This window comes from Lampetra planeri, chromosome 15, assembly GCF_965212315.1.
Source record: "Lampetra planeri chromosome 15, kcLamPlan1.2.h2, whole genome shotgun sequence".
Classification (NCBI taxonomy): Eukaryota; Metazoa; Chordata; class Hyperoartia; order Petromyzontiformes; family Petromyzontidae; genus Lampetra; species Lampetra planeri.
This window is the reverse complement of record NC_136121.1, coordinates 807589-829438: the sequence shown is the minus strand read 5'-3', so window position 1 is coordinate 829438 and position 21850 is coordinate 807589. Positions and strand designations below refer to the sequence as shown.

At 49.8% G+C, this 21850-nt stretch overlaps 2 protein-coding genes across 6 annotated transcripts; one reads left to right on the top strand and one right to left on the bottom strand.

The window, feature by feature from the left end:
- Window positions 1-342: 342 nt before the first annotated feature.
- Window positions 343-8264, top strand: LOC144722579 (flavin reductase (NADPH)-like). Of its 5 annotated transcripts, none has more exons than XM_078600777.1 (5): window positions 343-561; window positions 2309-2474; window positions 2891-3083; window positions 4316-4483; window positions 4852-8264. In XM_078600777.1, exons 2-5 carry the CDS (start codon window positions 2328-2330, stop codon window positions 5016-5018), a joined length of 675 nt encoding a protein of 224 aa, XP_078456903.1. In that variant the 5' UTR covers window positions 343-561; window positions 2309-2327; the 3' UTR covers window positions 5019-8264. The 5 variants fall into 5 exon arrangements, with proteins under 5 accessions (XP_078456903.1, XP_078456904.1, XP_078456905.1 ...); XM_078600778.1 differs by lacking the exon at window positions 343-561 and adding an exon at window positions 568-747; XM_078600779.1 differs by lacking the exon at window positions 343-561 and adding an exon at window positions 1154-1196.
- A 699-nt stretch (window positions 8265-8963) lies between these two features.
- On the bottom strand, window positions 8964-20816 carry LOC144722578 (fibrinogen-like protein 1). The gene is made up of 8 exons (XM_078600776.1): window positions 20672-20816; window positions 17977-18061; window positions 16462-16666; window positions 15239-15398; window positions 14011-14108; window positions 13229-13317; window positions 12205-12398; window positions 8964-10227 (listed from the first exon to the last, which is right to left on the bottom strand). The coding sequence occupies exons 2-8, from the start codon at window positions 18046-18048 to the stop codon at window positions 10062-10064; spliced, it is 984 nt and encodes a 327-aa protein (XP_078456902.1). The 5' UTR covers window positions 18049-18061; window positions 20672-20816; the 3' UTR covers window positions 8964-10061.
- Window positions 20817-21850: the final 1034 nt, after the last annotated feature.

Sequence of the window (21850 nt, the reverse complement as noted above, 5' to 3'; positions counted from 1 at the left end):
AACGGTGTGCTGTACTAGTAACGAATTAGCACGTTGTGTTTAAGTGAAAAGCCTTACTATAAATTGGCGGGTTTAACGAAACATCTTCATCGATACGCCTTCGTGTGTGGGTATTTGTGCAGCCTCGTGTGATGCAGCCGCACGAATGAAACTTGCCCTGTAAAAAAACCTCAATATTATAAATATACTAGCCTATAGCCCGTCCAAGGACGGGTGTATTGCAGTTAATCTGAAATATTCAATCGAAAATAATGACCCGCTCATGATTATTCTTTGGGTCTTTATGTAAAGTAACTGAGATAGGTTGAAGGAAAATAACAAAAAACTATGACATTTCGATCACAACACAAGCGATCGTCATCAGGGGGGGGGGAGCGCCTGGGTGCCCAGAGGCCACGCCCCCGGCTGCCCAGAGGCCACGCCCCCGGGTGCCCAGAGGCCACGCCCCCGGCTGCACCGATCGGGCCACTGGGGTCCGCCCTGCGCCTTGTGGCGGGGGGGGGTCCCCGCGACAGAAACCGAGAGACCTCATCCGCCAGCGGGATCCTCGCACTCGCACAGGTGAAGCCCGAACACACCCACTCACCCACACGGGTCGTGAGACACACACACACACGGGGCGTGATACTCACACACACACGGGGCGTGAGACTCACACACACACGGGGCGTGGAGACTTTCACTCACGAAGTGAGAGAGACTCTCACGCAGGGGAGAGAGGCCTTCACACGGCGCGAGCTTCACGAGGTGAGATTCCTCACACACGCGGTGAGCCTCACACGGGGGTGATGAGATTCGTTCACTTCGCACCAGGCGAGCCTCGCTCACACCGCTGCGTGCCGCGTGGCAGCCCGCCCTCCCGCCCGCGCGGCGACTCGCGCTGAGCCGCCGGGAGGCTGCGCCGTGCTGATGATTCCCGCAAGGTGGAGCCCATTGCGCTCGCGAGTAATCGACGACGACGACGTTGTTGTTGTGAACGCCCAAGAGGCCGCCGCCGTGCCGCCGCCGTGCCGTCACCGCGCTGCACAAGCTCCCGGCGTGGACTCCCGGATCCGGATTCTCGGGCTCCCGGGCTGCAGACTCCGCCTTAGTCCGGAGTGGAGTCCATGCTCCGGGTATTCACGCTCCGGGTCTTAGTTGCGACCGGCGCCGTCGCTTCTGCAGAAGGCTGCAAGCCACGTTGGGCTGTTGTCGTTGTACTGTACTACGTTGAACTTCTTTCGCACCGCACCCAGCCAACCGCGCTCATCGATTAGCGCGATCTGCTTTGCGACGGGAGCGAGCCTCCCGCGGTGTTTTGATTTCCCGTCGTTTGCGACACGAACACGCGTTTACATCGCAACAAGTCGCCCAGTGATGTATCGTCGCCAACGTTACGCGTCGGTTGCCTGCCACTGAACCGGTTACCGGCCACTGAACCGGTTACCGCTCCCTGACTTTCGGAACCGTGTCATCGATACCTGATCGATTCACCGGTTGTCGTTTTAACAACGCCCTCGTTACGCAACTCGATTGTTGCCAGGGCTGTTGTTGTTTAACCTGCTCGAGTCGCCCTGCCAGCTGCACGTGACTTGCATTCGCCTTGTGCCCGTGTGCTGATGTTGTTTACGCGCTTTCTTTTAACTCGCTCTGCTGTTGTCGTATCCTCAAATCGTGTAACTCCATTTTAAGCCACTTCCCTATGTAGTGTCGACTGCAAACGTGGTATAGTTATGTCATACTGATGACAATACGATATTCTATCATTAAAAATAAAAATTGTAAACCGGCTTGGTTCTAATTGTCCACGCTCGACTGACGGCTGTAAAGGCCCACTGGCCCTAACGTTTTGGCAAGCTTCGGGGCCACTTTCTGGATTCGTGGAGTTCTCCCATTACGAGAAGGGTACATTTGATCAAAGCGTGCTTAAAACAAAGTTTTTTAAAATGTTACTTATTTACACATTTACATCCCAGCAATAGTCCAGTGATTTAATAGGAATGTTACGCGCAATTTACCCATGAAAGCATCGCGCTGAGTCTGACGACTCTCCTTCAAGAGGGTCCTGCCAAAGGTTTCCCAGTGTGAGGACAATCGAAGAATATTAGCGGTGATTTACATTAATTTTCCCCCCGTGAAACACTCAACTTTTATCTTAAACTGTGTATTGCCCGTGCCCGTAAGTTGGAAAGTTTATCCACATGGTGTGACATTTGACGACGCGTTAGGTAACGCACTTGGTTAGATACATCAGTACGTGGTATTACTATATGACCCTGCTTTTGCCCTCGTGGTCTCATTCCCTCTGTCTCTCTCCGTGGTCTCGCAGCTCCAAGCCACAGTTGCTGATGGCCTCTGCGACGCGCATCGCCCTGCTGGGGGCCACGGGCCTCACTGGCCAGCGCCTCATGGCTCAGGCCCTGCAGCAGGGACACCACGTGACCGCCATCGTGCGCTCTCCCAGCAAAGTGCAAATCCAACATGAGAATCTCAAGGTGAGGTTTTGGGCCCTCCCAGGGAGGCACAGGGGGGGTTGCCTAACTCATATTCTTGGTTCTTTCGGTAAAGTCACGTTGAAGGGAAATAATAAAATAATAAAAATAAAACAATAAAATTATCACGACGTTTCGATTGCAACACAAGCAATCATCAGGTGGGAAAACCACAGCAAAAAAAATGTTCTTGCTGTGGTTTTCACACCTGATGACGATTTCTTGTGTTGCAATCGTTTTATGTTTATTATTTTATTATTTCCCTTCTACGTGACTTTACCGAAAGAACCAAGAATATGAATCTCTGCAGTCACGAAAGCTTTAAATCTAAAAGTTGCCTAACTCGTCAAGGATAGTTACCTTCTGGCTTGTAATACGATGTGTTTCGCTTATTGCGTGATTTATCGCCGCGATTTCAGGTGATCCAGGGAGATGTTTTCTCGACGGAGAGCCTGAAGGATGCGTTGGTTGGTCACGACGCGGTCATGTCCTGTTTGGGCTTCACTCCGCAAGAGGTCACAGCTTACGGCGACTCCGCTAAAGCCATCGTGGATGCCATGAGGCAGGCCGGGGTCGGCCGCTTCATAGCCATGACAGCCTGGTATACGGATGGTGAGTACTGAGGAACTCTAAAAAACAAACTCGCATGTTGGTGCCATGTTGTTTATATGAAGTGCGGTGGTGGAGAGTGGCTGACACACACCCCTGAGGGGGCCCACCAGGATCAAAACATCTCCCTGTGTAAACCACTACGGGGCAGCACAGGAAAACCTCGCTGAACTCGGTCTCATAGAGCGCGGTGCTTCGCCTATAAACGTTGACTTGCTCAGGTCTGTTTTCCGGAATAGGGGGGGGGTGGTGACGTTTCGGCTAGATGCAATTTGACATTGCTAAGATTGTTGTTAAGCTTGCGAGAGGTGGAGAGTGCTGCATCTTTAGGGAAGCTACTCTGCGCTGAGTGAATCGACTGTGATAACGATTTAATTACCATGTATGCTTTTATTTATTTAATGTATGGCTTTTGTGTAACACACATTCAATACGCTCACACACGAAGCAAATGTTCCCGCACGTTCCCCGCATGCATCTTGCCGTCCAGTCGTTGGGAGATTCATGTGTCGGGGGCAAGCGTCGGGCTGCCAATTCAGTGTCGGGGGCAAGAGTTGGGCATGAGTGTCGCAGTACGGAAAGAGTAACGGAGATAGGGGTTTTGTGTCGAGGTGAAATTTCAAAACAAAGTGTACACACACAAGAAACTGACAGCGCCGCAGCATCCTTTGGCACAATAACAAGGGCGGAAATCTTGTGGAAGGAGTTCAAGAGGGAGGGGAATTTTCCAGGAACGTATTCAACTTTCTTGTTGGCCCTAATCCAGCAGTATAAATTTCACATTCTTATGTCCACTGCCCAACTGTTGAAAGGGTGTCCACAGGTTGGCATGCCACAAAGTGGTACTCATTTTATTGATCCCAGAGGAATGGATTTGGTTGTTTTTTTGGCTGGGATTGATCTCATGACCAGGTTATCACGAATCAAGCTCAATTACATTGTCACCTGACCTGACACATTCACATAATCAGATGTACAGGATTGCATTAATAACGTATGTTTTCAAAAATCTCATGACTGCAATGAAACAAATGAAAAAGGTGTGTTAGTTTAACCCCTGCCAATTAAAAAATAGATGAATAAAATATCCATGCACAGGTAAAGCACACCCATAGTTACAATGTTGTATCAGTTTCCTTTGGTGAATCAGAGTTGGGCCTCCGATGAGCACGGTTGGCTATGTATGGTGCGAAAAAAGTTCATACAATAATGGTGTTTTTTTTTTTGCACAACAGTCGATTCCCAGGCCAATGCTCCTCGGTTTGTTCGTTGGATTCTGCTGCCCATGATCAGACCGATCCTTGCCAGCATGCGTGTCATGGAGCAGTTCCTGTGCACCGAGTGCTCTGACATCAACTACACCGTCGTCCGTCCACCGGGCCTGAAAAACGAGCCACCGACGGGTACGTGTGCGTCCTTATCGTCCTTACGAAACTGCCTTTTAAGGAGGGTCCCGCCAAGGTTATGCAGTGAGGGGGCGATGTGGCCGTGAATGGTGCCAATTGAGTAATTTGCAGGCAATCTTTCAGCGTTGGAATGTTTGGACAACACTGGTTACCCCGCATCTCCGATTAACACGGTTGGCTACGTATGGCGCAAAAGAAGTTCAACATACGTACAGAATAGGGGCAGGACAAACTCCATACAGAAAAGGCGCCGAGTCAAGAATCAAACCCGTTTTGCTGTGAGGCACCGTATGCTTTACGCGTTTGTGAGAATGTGCACGTTTGTGCGTCTCTGTGCCTTGTCCCGCTGTGCTCCCCACTGCCAGACAAGGAGATCGAGGTGGTGGAGGGGATGTTCGTGCCCGTGCAGGACTCCGGCTGGCTGGGCACCAAGGGCTCCCAGGTGTCCCGTGGGGACGTGGCGCGATTCATGCTGCAAGTCCTCACCTCGCACACCTGGGACCGCAAAGAGGTGGCCATGACGGTCCTGTAGGCCCTCTGGCCTTGCCGGGCAGTGGATCTGTATAGAACCAAACCCCAAATGCAGCCAAATACCAACGTGTCTTTCTTGAAAGCCATTTTTAGTGAAATATTAAGCTGTATTTGGCAGAGAGGAAATATAATTTTCTCTTTTTTGTAATTAATGCTGCTGCCGCATCAAAATGATCTTGCCTCATTCAATATAACATGAAAATATATATATCGTGGGGAAACGTAATTGTGATATAAAAGGACGTAATGTGGGGTTGTATATAATTTGTATCTGCCTTTACAAATGACCCGTTCCAAAAGGGATAGAACACAAGCGTATGGTTGCAGTGCAGACGATGAAACGTTCCCAATGCTGCCCCTTATCTCGAGACCCGTGGGGGGCACGGTGGTGGAGTGTGCGTAGACTGCACAGGCGGCACCGAGGCATGCAGTGTGAATCATTCATGTTCGACGTTCCTTTAAATTGTAGCACTTTTAAACACACGAGAGCACTTAATAAGAACGTGGTGTGTCTCGGTGAACGTTGCCCGCTGTGACATATCCACCAGAGACGTGGCCCTTAACCAATATAAACAGAACATGTGCTGAAAAGTGAGCAGACAAACACGGCGAGGTGTAAGGCAGTACAGCAAGTCCCCGAGTTGCGGAAGATTCGATGTTTGGAAAACCGATTTTATGGAAATGCTCCCAAAAATCATGTTTAAGAAAAATGGATATGCGTAAATTGTAGCGTTAGTTACGTAAGTGCAAATACTGCAACGCGGTGAGGTTGCGGATGAATACCAAAACGCCGCCTTCACCGAGCCCAAGCTTCACTCGGATTAAGGTAGATGGAATTTTTGTAGCGTCATGTAATTATTTTGTACCATTACCTAATTGTTTGTTTTCTATGCTTAGAACTATCTTTCCCCCCCCCATGTTTCTATTGCTAGTTTTCTTCATTTTAAGTTTATTTCAGGAGTTATTTACTGTGTGTACTGTGTGTGTGTTTAGACGAGCCTACTCCACCTTTGTCTTTGTGTGCATGTATATGTGTGTGTATGTGTGTGTATGTGTGGCGGAGTGGTTAGTGCGCTGCGCTACAAACCTGGTGACCCGACTTCGATTCCCGCTCACAGCTAACACCAGTGACAATCTGAACCGGTCCTGGGCCTCGCCTAGGTCGACTCAGCCTCAAATGAGTACCTGGTGCGATGTGTAAAAATATTGCCACTAGGGAGACCAAGGCGGCCAGGCGTGGTGCTTGCCACCCACCCCCTCGTGTGCCGTTCCGGCCTTCATAGGTGCTCGCTAACAGCACTTGTCCCAGCAATCTGTGAAGGCTACACGGGGGTGTTTGTGTATGTATGAACACACATTCGGAAGTGACTGCTTTCTGTTAACAATTTTTAAAATGTTTCGTGGTATTCATGAACAATTGGATGCAGTATGTGTTAGGGTATACGATGAAATTAAAGAATCACAGGCAATGTAAAGTGTATGTACAGCGATACGATATAAGGTAGCGATAGAAAACGGACGACAGCGTGAATCAGTATTGAGAGAAAACGACCTCGTAATCGGGAATAAGAGTCACAACTATTTCCGGCTTTGGGGTTTTATCTTGATTTTGGGGAAAAATTGTTCAGTTTCCGACATGTGGAATATTCGGGTTACGGATAGTTCTAACCCTTCCATAACCTGGGGATTGCCTGCACTTGGAATTGCACTGAGAAACAGGAAGGAGAACCCGTGGTTTATAGAACATAATGCAAGTTAGACTCACATGGAGAGAGAGGGAAAGTGAGTGGGCTTGGGCAGGACATGTCACACCTGGCAGGGACGGTGGATGGTGGTTAAGACTAACGCTGGAGTGGCAGCCAGAGGAGGAAACTCGCCCGAGAGGAGCTTCTGCCGTGGCCACGGAGAGATTACATCAGCTCGTGCACAGGTTCTACGTGGATTGTGTGGCCTCCATCGTGTGAGAGCTGGTGAAGGCCTGGGAACCCTTCGTCCATGCATTGGTTATGTTTGGTGACTTTTGAGCAAAGTTCTTTGTGCTCATGGCAAGGCAGTGTCAGGATGCTTTTGTTTTTTGTTTTCACTTGTACGAGCTTCAAGAAAAGCAATGCCGTCCTTATCCAGGGATGCCGCCACTTTGGCGAGATGTTAACTACCTCGCCTGGTATACAGGAGGCCGTGGGCCCGATCGTGACCCTGATGCCTGCTGTATATTTGGAGTTTGCATGTTCTCCCCATGGTCGCATGGATTTTTCTCCGTGTCCTCCGGTTTTTCCCTCCACATATAGAAACAAGCGTAGAGATTATTTGGCTGCTATACATTTCCACATGATAAACCACTTCATTGAGCTATAATTTTTTGCCAGCTCGCTTCTGAAAAAGAGCTATATAGCTGAGTGGGCCTTATCTCGTCAAATAAAAAAATATTTTAGTTTAATAACTTGCACGATACCGTGACATTCTTTTGTTGCGAACAAAAATGTAATTTAAATGACATTGTAAAATATTGAGCAATTTTACTCAGGTTGTTTTAAGGGACTAAATATATAATGGAACTTTTCGGATCTCGAAGTTACCCATATGGACATGCAACCAAAGTAATGTGGTGTTGTCTAGAATAGGTCTCCTTTTGTGATTCATGTAGGAATGATGTATGACGACAATCACGACTCAATTAATCCTCACACTTTGACCACGTCTAGAAGTGAACAAGCGGCATCAGCAGCAGTCGGTTGGTACTGCTCGTTCTATACCGTTGGTCACACGTGACATTCGGTTCGGTCACCAAAGCATCCCACAAATGTCTACTCCGTGCTCGATGCCAAATTAGCGTGTGGTGATTGTGCACGTTTCCACGCTCCCGATTCTCGGGTTTACTCTGCAAAGAAGAATAACAACACCAGTTGACACTGCTGATTGTGGACAATTTGGTCATGCCTGAGAAGGGTGTGCTTGGATGTTCTCCAGTCTGGATGGTGGGTGCAGGGGGGCTGCAAATGAAACCTCGTCTCATCATCAGTGTCATCAGAACGCCTCGGCGAGTTAACAAAAGCAGCATGGTGCCTAAAGTCACGTGCATGCCTATCAACCTTTTACATTGTGTAACCGTCTTCGTATCTCTGCATTCATTACATTCATCGTGTGGACATGCCCGATCTAAACACCGAGCATCAGATTCCTCTGTTGCCATCATGCTTTACACATGATTGTTTTGTGACATGCATAATGAATAAATATAATCTCATAATTGGTGTGTTGATGGAGTAGGTTAAGTTCATCATTTGGATGAGATTGGCCACATGTGACTTAATCATATTCAGGCAGCCTTGTTTTGTGGCTATACAGTGGAAATTGGACATAAGCACACAATCACAGTTCTGTTATAAGCAACACATTCTTACATTACACTGGTAGGGGAGGGAAACTTCTCATACAAGCACACTTTGCATATAAGCACGGTCCTTGCTCCAAAGGGGTGTGCTTATATCCAACTAATAGTGTATTTAGGTTTGGGTCAAGTGATTTTGTTGGCGGGATGAATGTGTGACAATGTCATGGCAACATGGTGGGGTGGTTGAGTGACCTTGTGACTGAGCCTGGCTAGTAGCTGGACCTGGCTGGTGGCTGAGCCTGGCTAGTGGTTGGTTGTATGTCTTCTTTGAGCGTTAACCCTAAGAAGCCACCCGTGCATTCTTTTATATATAGACAATCGAACTAAATATGAAAACGTGTCACACTTTTTATAAATTGGTTGCCCACGTCGAGAGTCCAATGCAAACTTCATGTTAATTTCTGAGCAAAAATGCATCTACTTAATCAAGAAAATGCCCTAAAAATATATACTTGAGTTAAAAGTCATACCCACCTGCTAAATGAAGGTTCTTCCATACTGAATGAAATATAAGCACTGTATAAAGCTGGTGGGGTTACATAAACATTCTACAAATCGACATCAATTGCAATTTATTCGTGGATCACTTTTCACAGAGGCTGCAGATGCTTCAGGCATGGGACTCAAACGTGCATGTTTCAAGCGAGCATGGTGGCCAACAGGATTGTCACACAGGTCACAACGCCCAAAAAGAGCACAGCAAGACGGTGTCGATTCAGCCTGCAGCAACCCATGGGCTAGGGCCTCCAACCTGAAAACAGACCACAAGCTGTAGGCACTGGAGCCCATCGCAGATCAGTGGTCCTCAATGCAGTGCCTATAAATGCGGACGGCATCTCGGAAACCCTCGGTTCTTACCTTGGAATCCAAAAGAGGGGGGCCGCGGAATTCAGGTGATGGCAGCTAATCCTGCCCACAGCCACCTCCACTCAACGAAGCGACTGGAGGAATCTGATGAGCTATGAAGCTCTTTTTCACATGTCCAGTAGGGGCGGGTCAGAAGCGGCTGTTGGTGTTGCCCCCTTAGCAACAAAGAGCTCTAGTTTAGTTCGAGGCATTAAGGGATCTAGCAGCCAAGCTCATTAAAAAAACACATCGTCCCACACCGTAGGGCCACGCAGGGCTGGTACAAGTGTGTGGGCCAAACCCTGGGCCACGGTGATGGGACTCATTCAGGAATTCTTTGATTCTGCTGCCCCTTTAGTTCCGCTCATACGCACGGGCACATGAACACACGGGCCACAGCACTGCTGAGGCACATTTGCCACCATTTCAAGGCCTTGCCAACCAGTTGGGCATCATGTGCTTACATGATTGAGTTTGATTAAGTTATTGGCAGTATCTAGTCAGGGCATGTGTTGTTTGCTGGTCGATTTGGTACAGTATATACAGTGTAATAACTAAAAATAAAAAAAAGACAAACTGTATTTCTGCAATTGCTCTTGGAAAATCACGTTACATGAGGGTCTCGTTTTTCCCCAAGGCCGGTATAATTTCCGCAATAATTTCGAACCACAAAAAAAACCCAGATTTGAGAGCCAACCTCCTTTCAGACAAGACGGCGAATTTTCAAGAAGCCACCACTGATGAGGCCGATGAGGCGCTCCCATCGTCTCCGCGGGCCCTCGGTGGGCAATGCGATGACGGCCAGCCCTAGGTGGCCTCCGCTGGCTGGAAGGCGGCCGGGCGGACCTTCATGCGCGCGGCGCGGTACGAGTACCACCAGCCGCGCCACGTGTACCACACGATGCCATTGTCCGTGCCTGCCGAGTAGGGCCCTCCGAGGTGGTACACGCCGTTCAAATTCGCTCCGTGGCATCTGGAGGAGAGAGAGAGAAGCGGCGGGTTTTCGAGATGCCGTCGCCCACCTGCCCATCCGATTCTAGTCATGGCAAGAGCAGAGGGCAGAGGAGCGTCACGGCAACAAGCAGAGCGCACGGGGCAGCTAAAACGTAGCAAGTTGGCACAGTGGAGGTGACACTTCACATGATAGCCTCGAGGTGCACCGTGCCTGACACAAGCACCCTGGTGACATCATCGCCATTTAGTGACGAATAGCGGTTGTCATGCTATAAAACTTACGGTACCTAAATCGTACTTTAAAAAAATCCTACCTTCAGTAAACCCACCTGATAGGCTTGAATTAAACTAAACAAACTATTTTTTTTCTACCAGGTAGGGCCCACTGAGCTATATAGCTCTTTGTCAGAAGTGACCTGGGCACAAATGATAGCTCAACGAAGTAGCTTATCACGTGGAAATGTATAGCAGCCAAATACGCTAAATGCGTGAAGTTTCTACATGTGGACGGCAAAAACCGGAGGACCCGGAGAAAAACCCAGGCGACCACGGAGAGAACAGGCAAACTCCAAATGTAAACGTGTTAGGGTCGAGATGGAACCCACGACCTCCTGTATAACAGGCGATGGAATTAACATCTCGCCACTGCAACAGCGGAGGACAGAGGAGCGATGTTCATGGCAACGAGCAGAGCGCCGGGCGGCTTAAACGACGCAAGTTGACACACTGGAGGTGACTGGTGGTGCATCTGCCAGATATCTCAGTTAACCCATAACGCCTGTGCCTGTCCCGTGACCTGCGGGCGTGCATTCGACACTTCACATCAAGGTGCATCTACCCTGGCACAACCACCCTGGTGACATCACAGCCATTGAGTGACGAACGGCGGTTGTTGCTGTCATGTTATAGAACTTACGGTATCTAAGTCGCACTCTCCTGAAAAGCCTGAATGAATGTGTCAACAGAATCAACACAACTCCCCCAACTCTGGACTGTCCACTGCACAGTCCAGTATTATGATTCTGCTAATGAATCTCAATATTACCTGCAGAAGGCCCTGTCAATCATAAAAGCTGAGATTTTCCTTTGCTCTGAGTTTCAGTAAAATTCGCTTATTTTCAATAAACTTGTTTGTGATTGTGCAAGTTTACCGAAGCAGCAGCGCTATACTTTAAAACGGGCCTGACACGCTCGGTGGGACATTTAAAATGGGACCCTACATTTCTCAAAATGATGGAATTCACACGTGTTTATGGGTGAGCGTAAATTGTAGAAACACCTCCGCATGCTGGGTTATATGCTTTAGCAACGTTCAATTGTGCATTTGTTTTCCTTGCCCGAATTATAAATAAGTGTGCCCATTTCACATTGCTTCTCAGCGTACGTATGTGTGTTGAACTTATTTCACACCTTACGTGGCCAACCATGCTAATTGGAGGTGCGGAGGAAGGACAACAAACTCAATACAACTCGGAGGCGCAAGGAGGAACCACGGACAAGTTGAACTAGTGCCAACAACTGCCCAAATTCTGCGGTCCTCTATATATTAAGGTGTTATCGGTGTTATGCGGGAGGAAACCGGAACACCTGAAAGAAACCACGCGTGCAGTGGGAAACACGATCCCGTACATATGTAACAAGTAGAGTTTATTGCTGTACTGGCGTCTCCTGGCAAGCCAGAGAAATAGGACCTTGACGCCTATGGCATCCACACTATGGCATCCTCTCGCTGCTGGTTCCAGTGCTGCTGGACGACAGGCCACGGGCATAGCCACCTTGCGCCCGGTCAAAATCCACGCAAAAAGATACTGCGCGGAGGCCACGTGGCCGTGTCCCGTTGCGCGAAGCCCTACGAAAATGTGATGAATCGCGCATCGCGGTGCAGCGCGCGTTCGCGTTTCGCGGGGGGAGAGCTTCGAGTTCTTCTGTTCGGGGCAGCTGCTCTGGGGCACGCGTGCCAGACGTGCGTGCGTGCATTGCTGCTCGCGCGGCGCACCTGTTGAACCACCAGCCGGCCGTGTCCTCGCGGGCGCACTGCCCCTCCTCGTAGCGGTCGCTGTCGCGGTCGCGCGTGCTGAAGGACATCCCGTTGAGGTCGGCCCACCAGCGCGTCTCGGGGTGGAAGCCGCCCGACAGAGCGTCCCCCGCCGTGCCGCCGCTGTAGGCGCCAAACGTCAGCTGGTATTTTGCCTGCAGACAGAGGGGGGAGGGGGGGGGCCTCGGCTCAACACGACGTACGCCTTAAAATCACGTGCACTGGGCCAGTCATACCCGAATAAAGTTTCGGCATTCATTTCCATCAAGGCTATGCAGAAACTTCAAATCAAAAGAAAATACTCTGCGGTGCTGGAGGAGATTTGTCTGCGATTCCTCTACGATAACCCCGGGGTATGCCGCTGCTGCTGGAGTGCAGGAGCACCCACAGGACTAGAACGTGCCCAACACCCACACACTGCTGATCGATCTCATTTATTGAGGTAATTGGAATAACTGTCTCAAGTGCGGTGAGCTGATGAGTCTGGTTACCAATGATTGCAACAACAAAAACATTCGTGACATTAAATTTGGCTCTGCACTTAATTTGCGACAATTCCAGCTTCCCGCCGACAGCACGATCGTGGTCAAATTTGGGGGGGAAATTACATGGAATTAAAACATCTCCTAACATAGCACTGTCATGGAAATGTTCATGGTGATCACCAATGTGCACGACTCCGGTAACTCGGTTATGCTGTGATCGTGAGCGAGTGACTGTGACGCACGCTGCCATTTACAGCAGTTTGTGTCCGCACTCAAATGGGCAATTGAGTATTAAGTTATTGGTCTATTTTATCCTTTCATTAGCAGAATCTTTAAAAGAAATACATTTTCGAAAGCAAACATCCACAGATATGGCAAAAACTTGAAGAAGGAACAAAAAATGTACGCACGTCACAAACTTCCAACAAATGAATGCTCACAAATGCTTTGGACAGTGGTTACGACGACGCGGCGTTTTGTGCTCCTCCGGTCGGACCTACTTTCTCATCTGCGACCTGGAACCTCTGGTACTGAGCGTCGCGCTGATCGCCGTCCCAGTCGGTGAGGTCCACCTTCAGGATGTAGTCACCTGTAGGGCAGCACAGCAGCGCTCAGCCCTTGCCCGCTTCCAGCCCCAGGCACACGCGGCAGACAGCCCAGCGGCAAGCCCGCACGAGGAGGCCCGAGACAAAGTGAGATGGGCGCATTCGTGTCCCCATGAAGCCCGTGGCCTCGTCTTGTCTAGTTTCCCCGCCACTCGCTGTCCACGTGCTCACCCCTTCCCTCTGTACGGCCCCTGGAGGGGACGCCTTCGCAGGACATACATCGAAGGCGCATCTGACGGGGGTGGTGGTTTAGAAGTGATGTAAAAAAAAAAACTTCATTCTCCGAGGTCACTTGCAGAGATCTCAGAGGTAGCTCTTTGACATCCGCTGCCGTGGTCCGCTTGCTAACACCGCTCTGTGTGAGCTCGGAATGGAACCTGCATTTCGTGGCACGTGACATCAAGAAACTCATTTTGGATCAAAATTTGGGAAACGTTACAATTGACAATCTGGGGTCAGATTAGTCTGTGCCTAATATTTGATGGTAGTTGTAAAACTAACGATGGCTCCTATAATGCTACAACTGTGGGGTTTACCTGGTTCAATGCCCATGACACAAGCTGCCAGTGAGATATGACATTGATAGGGCTTCTTAAGCTCGTGGACAATATATCCGTCAGGGAACAATGAATAACATGACCAGCAGGGCACTAGCAGTGCTTGGAGCGATCACCTACCTTGAATGGTGAGTTGGTGTATTTTTTCATTGCCCAGCCAGTATTCGCTGTTGTCAGTCTTGAAGTTCCCAAATCCATCCTTGTATTCCTTCCATGCTCTGCAATGAAAAGCAAGAGAAGCGGTTATGTGTATATGTTCTATGAATGTGTTGAACTTTTTTCGCACCGTACATAGCCAGCCGCGCTAATCGGAGGTGTGGGGAGGAATGATAACAAACTAAATACAAACAGAAGTTCTAAATTTATTTTTCAATTTATATTTTAAAGTGCACAGCTCCAGTGGCTTCTGAATATCGGAAGGAAGAACGTTCCAGACGGCCGCAGAAGCGCATCTGAAAGCGCCACGCGGTGAGCGTCTTTGTATCTCATGAAACATGAACGTGCACTATAACCATGGCACAGTATGTAAACTTAGTGGCCGCGCGCCGTGGCTCTGGCTCGTACTTTGAGCGCACTGCGATAAAAAAAAACCGGTGACCCGAGTTCGATTCCCGATCACGGCTAACGTCAGTGTCGAGTGATATTGGAACTGCTGCTCGAGTCCCTTTACCAACCCGCAACCACCATGGCTGACAATGTGTGGCAAGACCATCCAGCAGTGAGTTGACAACGGATTGATAGCTGTTCTTATGATTCGTGTCTTAAAAAAAGAACATTACATACACTTTGCTGTGCAGATGCTGGCTGTCACCATAGCCATGATGAATTTCCACCGCTAATGATGCAGCACATCAACACTCAATTGGCCATGGAGAACAATTTGGCTCTCATCATTATGACTGCCATTGTTACCTTGGTGGCATTTTCAGTGATGACCTCTTGACCTTGACATAATTTTTTTTTATATATTATATTTTGTATATGACCAGGTAAAGCCCACTGAGCTATGTCGCTCTTTTTCAGAAGCGACCTGGCCACAAATGATAGCCCAACGAAGTGGCTTGTCACGTGGACATTTATTGCAGACACATACTCTTCAACTCGTGACGTTGATTCTAAATGTGGAGGGTAAACACCGGAGGACCTGGAGAAAAATCGACGCGGCCACGGGAGAGAGAGAACATGCAAACTCCGAATATACAGCAGCAGGCGTGAGGGTCGGGATCGAACCCACAACCTCTTGTATACCAGGCGAGGGAGTCAACATCTCGCCATCCGTGGTGCCGGTGTTTCTACGCGGCGAGTGTGGCCGCTGTGCCCGTCCCGGCACGAGTGCGCCGGGAGCCACCTGTTGAAGTCCACGGCGCCGTCGGTTCGACGCTGGAGCACGGTCCAGCCGCCCCCGTCGGACATGTCGCAGTAAGCGGTGAAGGCGTCCGGCGCGCTGCGCGGGCGCACGCGGTAGTAGCCGCTCCGCACGCGGCCCGCGTTGAACGCCTCCGCGCAGTCTGCGGCACGGCAAGCACGGGCCCCTCGCGCTCTCAGCCGCGCTCACCACCACCACGACCACCACGACACCAAAGCCCTGTCTGGCTCGTTCAATTAGCGCTGAAACGATTATTCAATTAGCTTACGAGTCCCCCCCCCTCTTCCCTCCGCTCCCTCCACTTTCTTAAGTTCTTCTTCCTTCACCTTCCCATATAAGAGGACAACGAGCTCCCCGCTCTCGGGGTCCCCACTCGGGGCAGCAGCAAGCTCAATCTCCCCCCTTCTCTAAACTCGGGTGCACAGCGTTGGCGACTCGCGGAGTTTCTGTCTCGCCCCTCGCCACGTCGCGGCTTGTGCTCTGTGCCGGGCTCCTACTGAAGTAAAATGTACAATTTTTGTTGTAAGTTGCTCACAAGTAATCACATAGCACTTGAGTGTAATGTCCAGTCAAGTTTGTTCCGCGTGTTATTACATTGCTGGTTCTATCCTTGCGTGCGGCAGGAATACGTGTAGGAGCTCGATGCCAATGTCGAGGTCTGCTGGCGACCACGAGAGGGCTTCAGCAGAGAGAGACTTGGTGTCGTTTTGCTGTTCCTCCTCCTCCATTGAAGGAGCGCAGGCCACAGTGGTTTAGAATATGGTCCATAGTTTGAGTTGTGTAGCCACAATCGCACGATTGTGTCTTGAGTGTTTAACTTTCTACGTGTGAGAGACTGAGGGCCATGGTTTACGTGCGATTTGGCATGAGGGTGTTTGACCTCACTCTGAACGCACACGCTCGTGATGGCTGCCGCACCACTTTGGCATTCTCACAACTTCACTCAAAAACGATCGTGGCCGAGCACAGGGGCACACGTCACCACGTGCGGAATTTTATGAAAATGTTTTTTCATTCAAGCTAATTCTCCAAATTTGCCAATGGTACCAGCACGCACAGCGTCACAAACACCAGCGCGTGAAGTGGTCACCGCCACCCTTCACTCGAGGGGGCACAATAAATGATCCGTGGTGCTTTGACTCCCAAGCCCCTGTGACGATCGCAGAGGAGGAGGGGGGGCGGGCAGGCAGGCGGGCGGTACGCACCGGCGTACTCCCCCTGGGAGCCGAAAGCGGACGCCGACCGCGGCGGCGGCTGTGGTGGTGGCGCCGTCCTGGCGGCGCGCTCCTGCAGCAGGGCGTGCGCGCGGGCGTGCGCCTCCCCGAGCGCGCGCTCCAGCGCCGTCACCTGCCCGCGGAGTCGCCGCACCTCGGAGTCGTCGCACGGCCCCGGCTCCCACTCGCCGCCCTCCTCGGCAGACAAAGACAAAGATCCCCCGTGTCGCCTTCAAAGACTGTTGGGGGCGAGTGCTGTCAGCGAGCAGCAGCTATGAAGGCTACCGCACTGTGGCACACGAGGGGGTTGGGTGGCCAGCACCACACCCGGCGGCCTTTGTCTCCCCAGTGACGATGTTTACACACCGCGCCAGGTACTGCTCATTTGAGACTGAGTCGGCCTAGGGGGGGCCCAAGACCGGTTCCGATAATGGCACCGGTGTTGCCGTGAGCGGGAATCGAACTGCGGTCACCGGGTTCGTAGTGCAGCAGCGCACTAACCGCTGCACCACCGCTCACGGCCAGCGACACTTACACGCGGAGTTGGAAAAAACGCGTCGGCGGCGACGATTCTTGAGCGTCGTCAGAAAACCGCGACCGCATCGCACCCTTGGCGGTGGTGGAGGAGGGTGGAGCGATTCTCGCACGCGCTCCTCCTCGTCACCATGCACGTTTCGCAGCGAGTGTCCCAGATTGGACCGAGTCCCACGGGGTAGTAGGCTCGCTCCGTACGCGAGTGGCGAGCGTGCCGACAAACGGTGCGCACCTTCCGTAGCCACTGATCGGCCGTGAGGTTTTTCAGGGAGATGGGCAGACATGTTTATTTTTTATGAATTTTATTAAATCACTTTTGTGGAATTTCCAGCTTAATGCCGAAATTTTGCTAAAATGTAAAAAACAAATAGTTTCCTTAAATGTGGCTGTTTTCCCAGTGACGATTCAGAGATATGGGGTTTCTGCTAATATGTCCATGTGTGTTGGTTCTATGGCATATGCTTTTAGCAGCATTTATGCAGTTTCAGTATTAATATTCAATGCAGGTATGACATCCCCCTGCCATTTAGCTGAATATTAAACTAAAAAGTATTTTAGTTGCTCCGAAAAGGTCGTATGTACTTGGGCACATTATATTACCCACAACTCCAATGGATGGCATAACTGCTGATGGGTTTGATGGGTATGGTTAACATCCTATAAAAACGAAGCATATTAGACCGAGAACCCTACGTTAATATGTAATGCTGAACTTATTTCGCACCGTACATAGCCAATAGTGCCAATTGCAGGTGCGGGGAAGGACAACAAACTAAACACAAAAAGTAGTCCATAACAAATGAGTAATAGAGACGTTCCTGGCAGTATGGCAGGGCCAAAATCCAAATGATGCTCAAGACTTGACTTTCAATTTGGATTACCACGTCTGCTTAAACTCCTCGTTTCAAAAGGGACGTTGGTGCATCAGAGCATGTTGGTGAGCCTGCCCTGTGCTCCAGTCGTCATGGTTACCGTGTGAAGATGCTGTCCACGCGACACAGCGATCAGCACCAGCAGCAGCGACATCGACCGCAGGCCGGTCATGTCTCCGGGTGCCCTGCATGCGACCACACATCGTCGCTCGATCAGTACGGCAAGACGGTCGAAGGCCACCCACGAGGCTTGCACGAGGGCATTGTGATGACGTCTCACATTCCATTGTGACATCACTGTGCTGACAGTGTTCGTTGCACGTGGTGCATCTCCGCGCCTGTGGACCAGAGTCCCCTCTGTAACACGGTCAGCACTGACAGCGTGTGGCGATGCTGCGGAAGAGGCCTGGAAAAGAGCCGTTTCAATGCTGCGACTCACCACGGAGGTCGGCCGAGTGTGTCGATTGATTTGATTGGCACTCACAATGACGCAATTGTAAGCTAGACTGCCGAGACCCTCTTCCGCAACTACATCGCATCTCCACTCGGCTTCTGCAAATCTCTACGGCCTCCCAAAATTCCTCACTTTCTACCAGATCATCCAAAACGTCACCGCCACACCCGTCATCCGCACCCACGAGCACATCACTCCAACAGTCCAATCCCTCCCACCGGCTCCCGTATCGCATCCATGACAAGATTGATCTCAGCCTTCAAGATCTTCCCAGGACTGGCGCCTGCCTGCCATCTCCCTCTGCTCCCCCTGCCGAGGTTCTATCCACTCCGCCAAACAGGTGTGGACAGTACGCACGTGGAACTTCTTGCTCGCCGTATGTAGCCAACCGTGCTAATCGGAGGCGCTGGGGGAAGGACAACCAAGGCCTTCTGTGAAAGCCTCCAGTCAACCTGCACTCGCTGGGAGGTCACGCTTCCGCTGCTACCCGCGTCGGTGGGAATTCTCCAGGCTCGAGGCCTTCCTCGTTTCCTCCGCCTGCCTGCGACCTCCTTGTCTATGTTCATGAATACAGTGCAGGGGATATATACGGCACGTGCCTAATTGTTACCCGAGATGTGCATGTCCCACTGGTTTGTGTAACACATTGTGATGCGATTGCATTGAGACCCCGTGTAAATAACGCATTGTACCTTTTTGCTTTGCTTGAAAGTTTAAGGTTTTAGCCAATGTGCTCGCCATGTTTCTCCGGACACGGCCGGTGGTGGAGAGTGGACCTTGTGGGCCTCTTGCGGGAGCTGCGCTTAAACTTAAACTATTTATTTTTTAACATTGGAAATAAACTTTTTTTTCCCCAAGGTAAACCCCACTGAGCTATGTAGCTTTTTTTCAGAAGCGACCTTGCTATCACAAATGATAGCTCAACGAAGCGGCTCATCACGTGGACGTTTATAAGCAACATCCAAATACTCTGAACTCGTTATTCTAAATGTCGAGGGGAAAACCGGAGGACCCGGAGAACAACCAACGCGACCACGGGGAGAGTGACATGCACACTCCAAATATACAGCAGGCGTCAGGGTCGGGATTTAACCCACGACCTCCTGTAGACCAGCCGAGGTAGTCAACATCTCGCCACTGTGGTGCCCTGTTGAGCTCATGAAGCCTTTCCTCTGTACACCCGGTCAGGATGCACCCACAAGACAAACCTCCATCAACGTTCTGTGCTCAAATGTAACAATTTGGTATTCTGAATAAAATGTATGTGGACCCTTATTTCAGTAAACATAAAAAGCTCAAACTCTCTGTAAGAGAATATTTATTTATCTCAACCATCAGTGGCTCTGCTGAGCACTAACATCAGTCTTTACCAGCGAGATATATGAACGACTGTATTACAAGTACAAGCAGGGGCTGCCCTAGACTAGCTGCCAACATCTGACGCCCGAGGCGAACCACGCAATAGGCGCCCCCACCAGCAAACCCCGAGGGCAGATCTCGGCTGAGGTTTTTTGGTAAACTGGGAAACATTTTGCCCCTATTTTTCCTTTCATTTTTAAAAAATATATATTGTCTCAACAGAGGCATGATTATTCGGTTTGTCCGTCCCTCTGTCCAAACAATACATTCTCAGAAATGTTAAGAAATGAATTATAATTAATATTCCTTCTGTACGCGCACGAGAAATTAAATAATTACATCTTGGTAATTTGTATTTCTATTTGTTTCTATATTTCCACCTAACTTGGCGCCCTCGGCGACCGCCTACATAGTTCGCCTGCATGGACGAGCCGCGCCTGTGCACAAGATAATCCAGCACGGCACTCGAGTGGGCACTCAGCCGGCATGATAACGCACAGCAATCCTATTGCTCTATAATCCTATTGCTCGACATGCTTTTAGGATTTGCATAATCGAAATGTATTGCCGAGTCCTCTTCACGTTGCAACCCAAGTGCGATATTTTATTGAAGAGTTATATAAGCTCCATAAGAGAGGTTTTCTTTTTTGTTTAGATCGCGTAAATATAAATGTGTTAAACCCACCACCACCCGACACAACCGATTAGTAAGGTTAGTCACTTAAACAAATTTGTTACAAGTTCAGCACACCGGTGTGTTGGAGAGTAACTCACAACATTTACAATTCTAGTACCGTGACAACAACCAGCATCATCAGGCGATAGCCAGAATTCGTGGAGAATCCCTCCTGTTTCGCGAAAGCCGACACGTGTTCAACGCTGTAAGCTGTCTGTCCGTAGTCCCTCCAAATGCGTGAATTCTCAAAGAACGTCTCCGCCTCTCAGCGATCGTGAGCGGCTGTGGGGCCGCCGTGGGCTGTACCTCACGGAGCGGGGTGCGACTTCTGCTGAGCTGGAGGAAGAGGAGCAGCGCCCCGGCCGTTGCTCTCCGATGTGACCACAATCGCCCGAATAAACAGCGAGGCCCAGATCTCCCCCCCAGAGCAGCGTTAATAAAAACTTGTTTGGCCCCGCCAATCACTCGGCCAATGCGAACATTTCCACCGGACCACCCAGCCTCCCCCCCCACTCCCCTGGTGATGAAACGCATTCACTACTCCTCTCTCGCTCTGGACACCAGGAATACAAAATGATTCGTGATGGAAACGTAAGAATAGGTTTTACTCTTTTCTGGCAATAAAAACAGGTGTTCAAACACCAAATAGATCCCTTTTGCAAACTTAAACGTTGTTCATGAAAATCATTGCACAGAAAATAAGTGTTTTTTTTATTTTCATCGGGGTAGCTTCCCGGAACTTAATTTTGAAATTAAATATCACGAGCAAAATATGAATCCATGTCCGAAACTAAAAGGTATAATACACGTCATTATTAAATCTTGATTTAAAGCTTTCGTGACTCCAGGAATTCATATTATAATAAGGGTTTTCCTATTTTTTCTGGCAACAAAAAAGTGGAAGAGCCCTATTATTATATTTTGGTACTGGCAAAGGAGGTCCCATGATGTAGATGCTCACCCCGAGCCCTCATTACTCTGATAATGCATTGTCTTTGAGCTGTACGCCTTTTGGCGTCCTCTGGTCTAGCACCAATTGAGACGAGGCTCAAAAGAAAGCCGTCTCTGGTGTGGACCAATCAGTTTCAAGGACAATGCATATATTATCAGTGTGTTTTTTGTTTGCATTTTGACCACAAGTATTGTGGCTGAGTCGACCTATGGGAGGCCCAGGACCGGTTCAGATAATCGTCACTGTTGTTGGCCGTGAGCAGGAATTGAACCCGGGTCGCCAGATTAATAGCGCAGCGCACTAACCGCTACACTACTCGACAACAACAACAACCGCCATTCGCCACTAAGTGGCGGTGACGTCACCACGACGCTTGTGCCAGGCCATGTGCACCTTGAGGCTACTCGACACACACACAGTCACACTCACACACAGTCACACACACAGACAGTTCTACCTTAGAGACACACACTGATCTGTGTGTGCGTGATCTGTGTGTGTGAATTATCTGTGTGTGTGTGATTGATTTGTGT

Excerpts from the sequence above, each read along its gene's own strand:
- LOC144722579 (XM_078600777.1), top strand. The coding sequence starts at position 2,328 with ATGGCCTCTGCGACGCGCATCGCCCTGCTGGGGGCCACGGGCCTCACT. Across the intron at positions 2,475-2,890 it reads TCCAACATGAGAATCTCAAG|GTGATCCAGGGAGATGTTTT; the intron begins GTGAGGTTTTGG and ends CCGCGATTTCAG. Across the intron at positions 4,484-4,851 it reads GAAAAACGAGCCACCGACGG|ACAAGGAGATCGAGGTGGTG; the intron begins GTACGTGTGCGT and ends CCCCACTGCCAG.
- LOC144722578 (XM_078600776.1), bottom strand. The coding sequence starts at position 18,048 with ATGACCGGCCTGCGGTCGATGTCGCTGCTGCTGGTGCTGATCGCTGTG. Across the intron at positions 16,667-17,976 it reads GTGGACAGCATCTTCACACG|GAGGGCGGCGAGTGGGAGCC; the intron begins GTAACCATGACG and ends TTGTCTGCCGAG. Across the intron at positions 10,228-12,204 it reads GCCGGCTGGTGGTTCAACAG|ATGCCACGGAGCGAATTTGA; the intron begins GTGCGCCGCGCG and ends TCTCTCCTCCAG.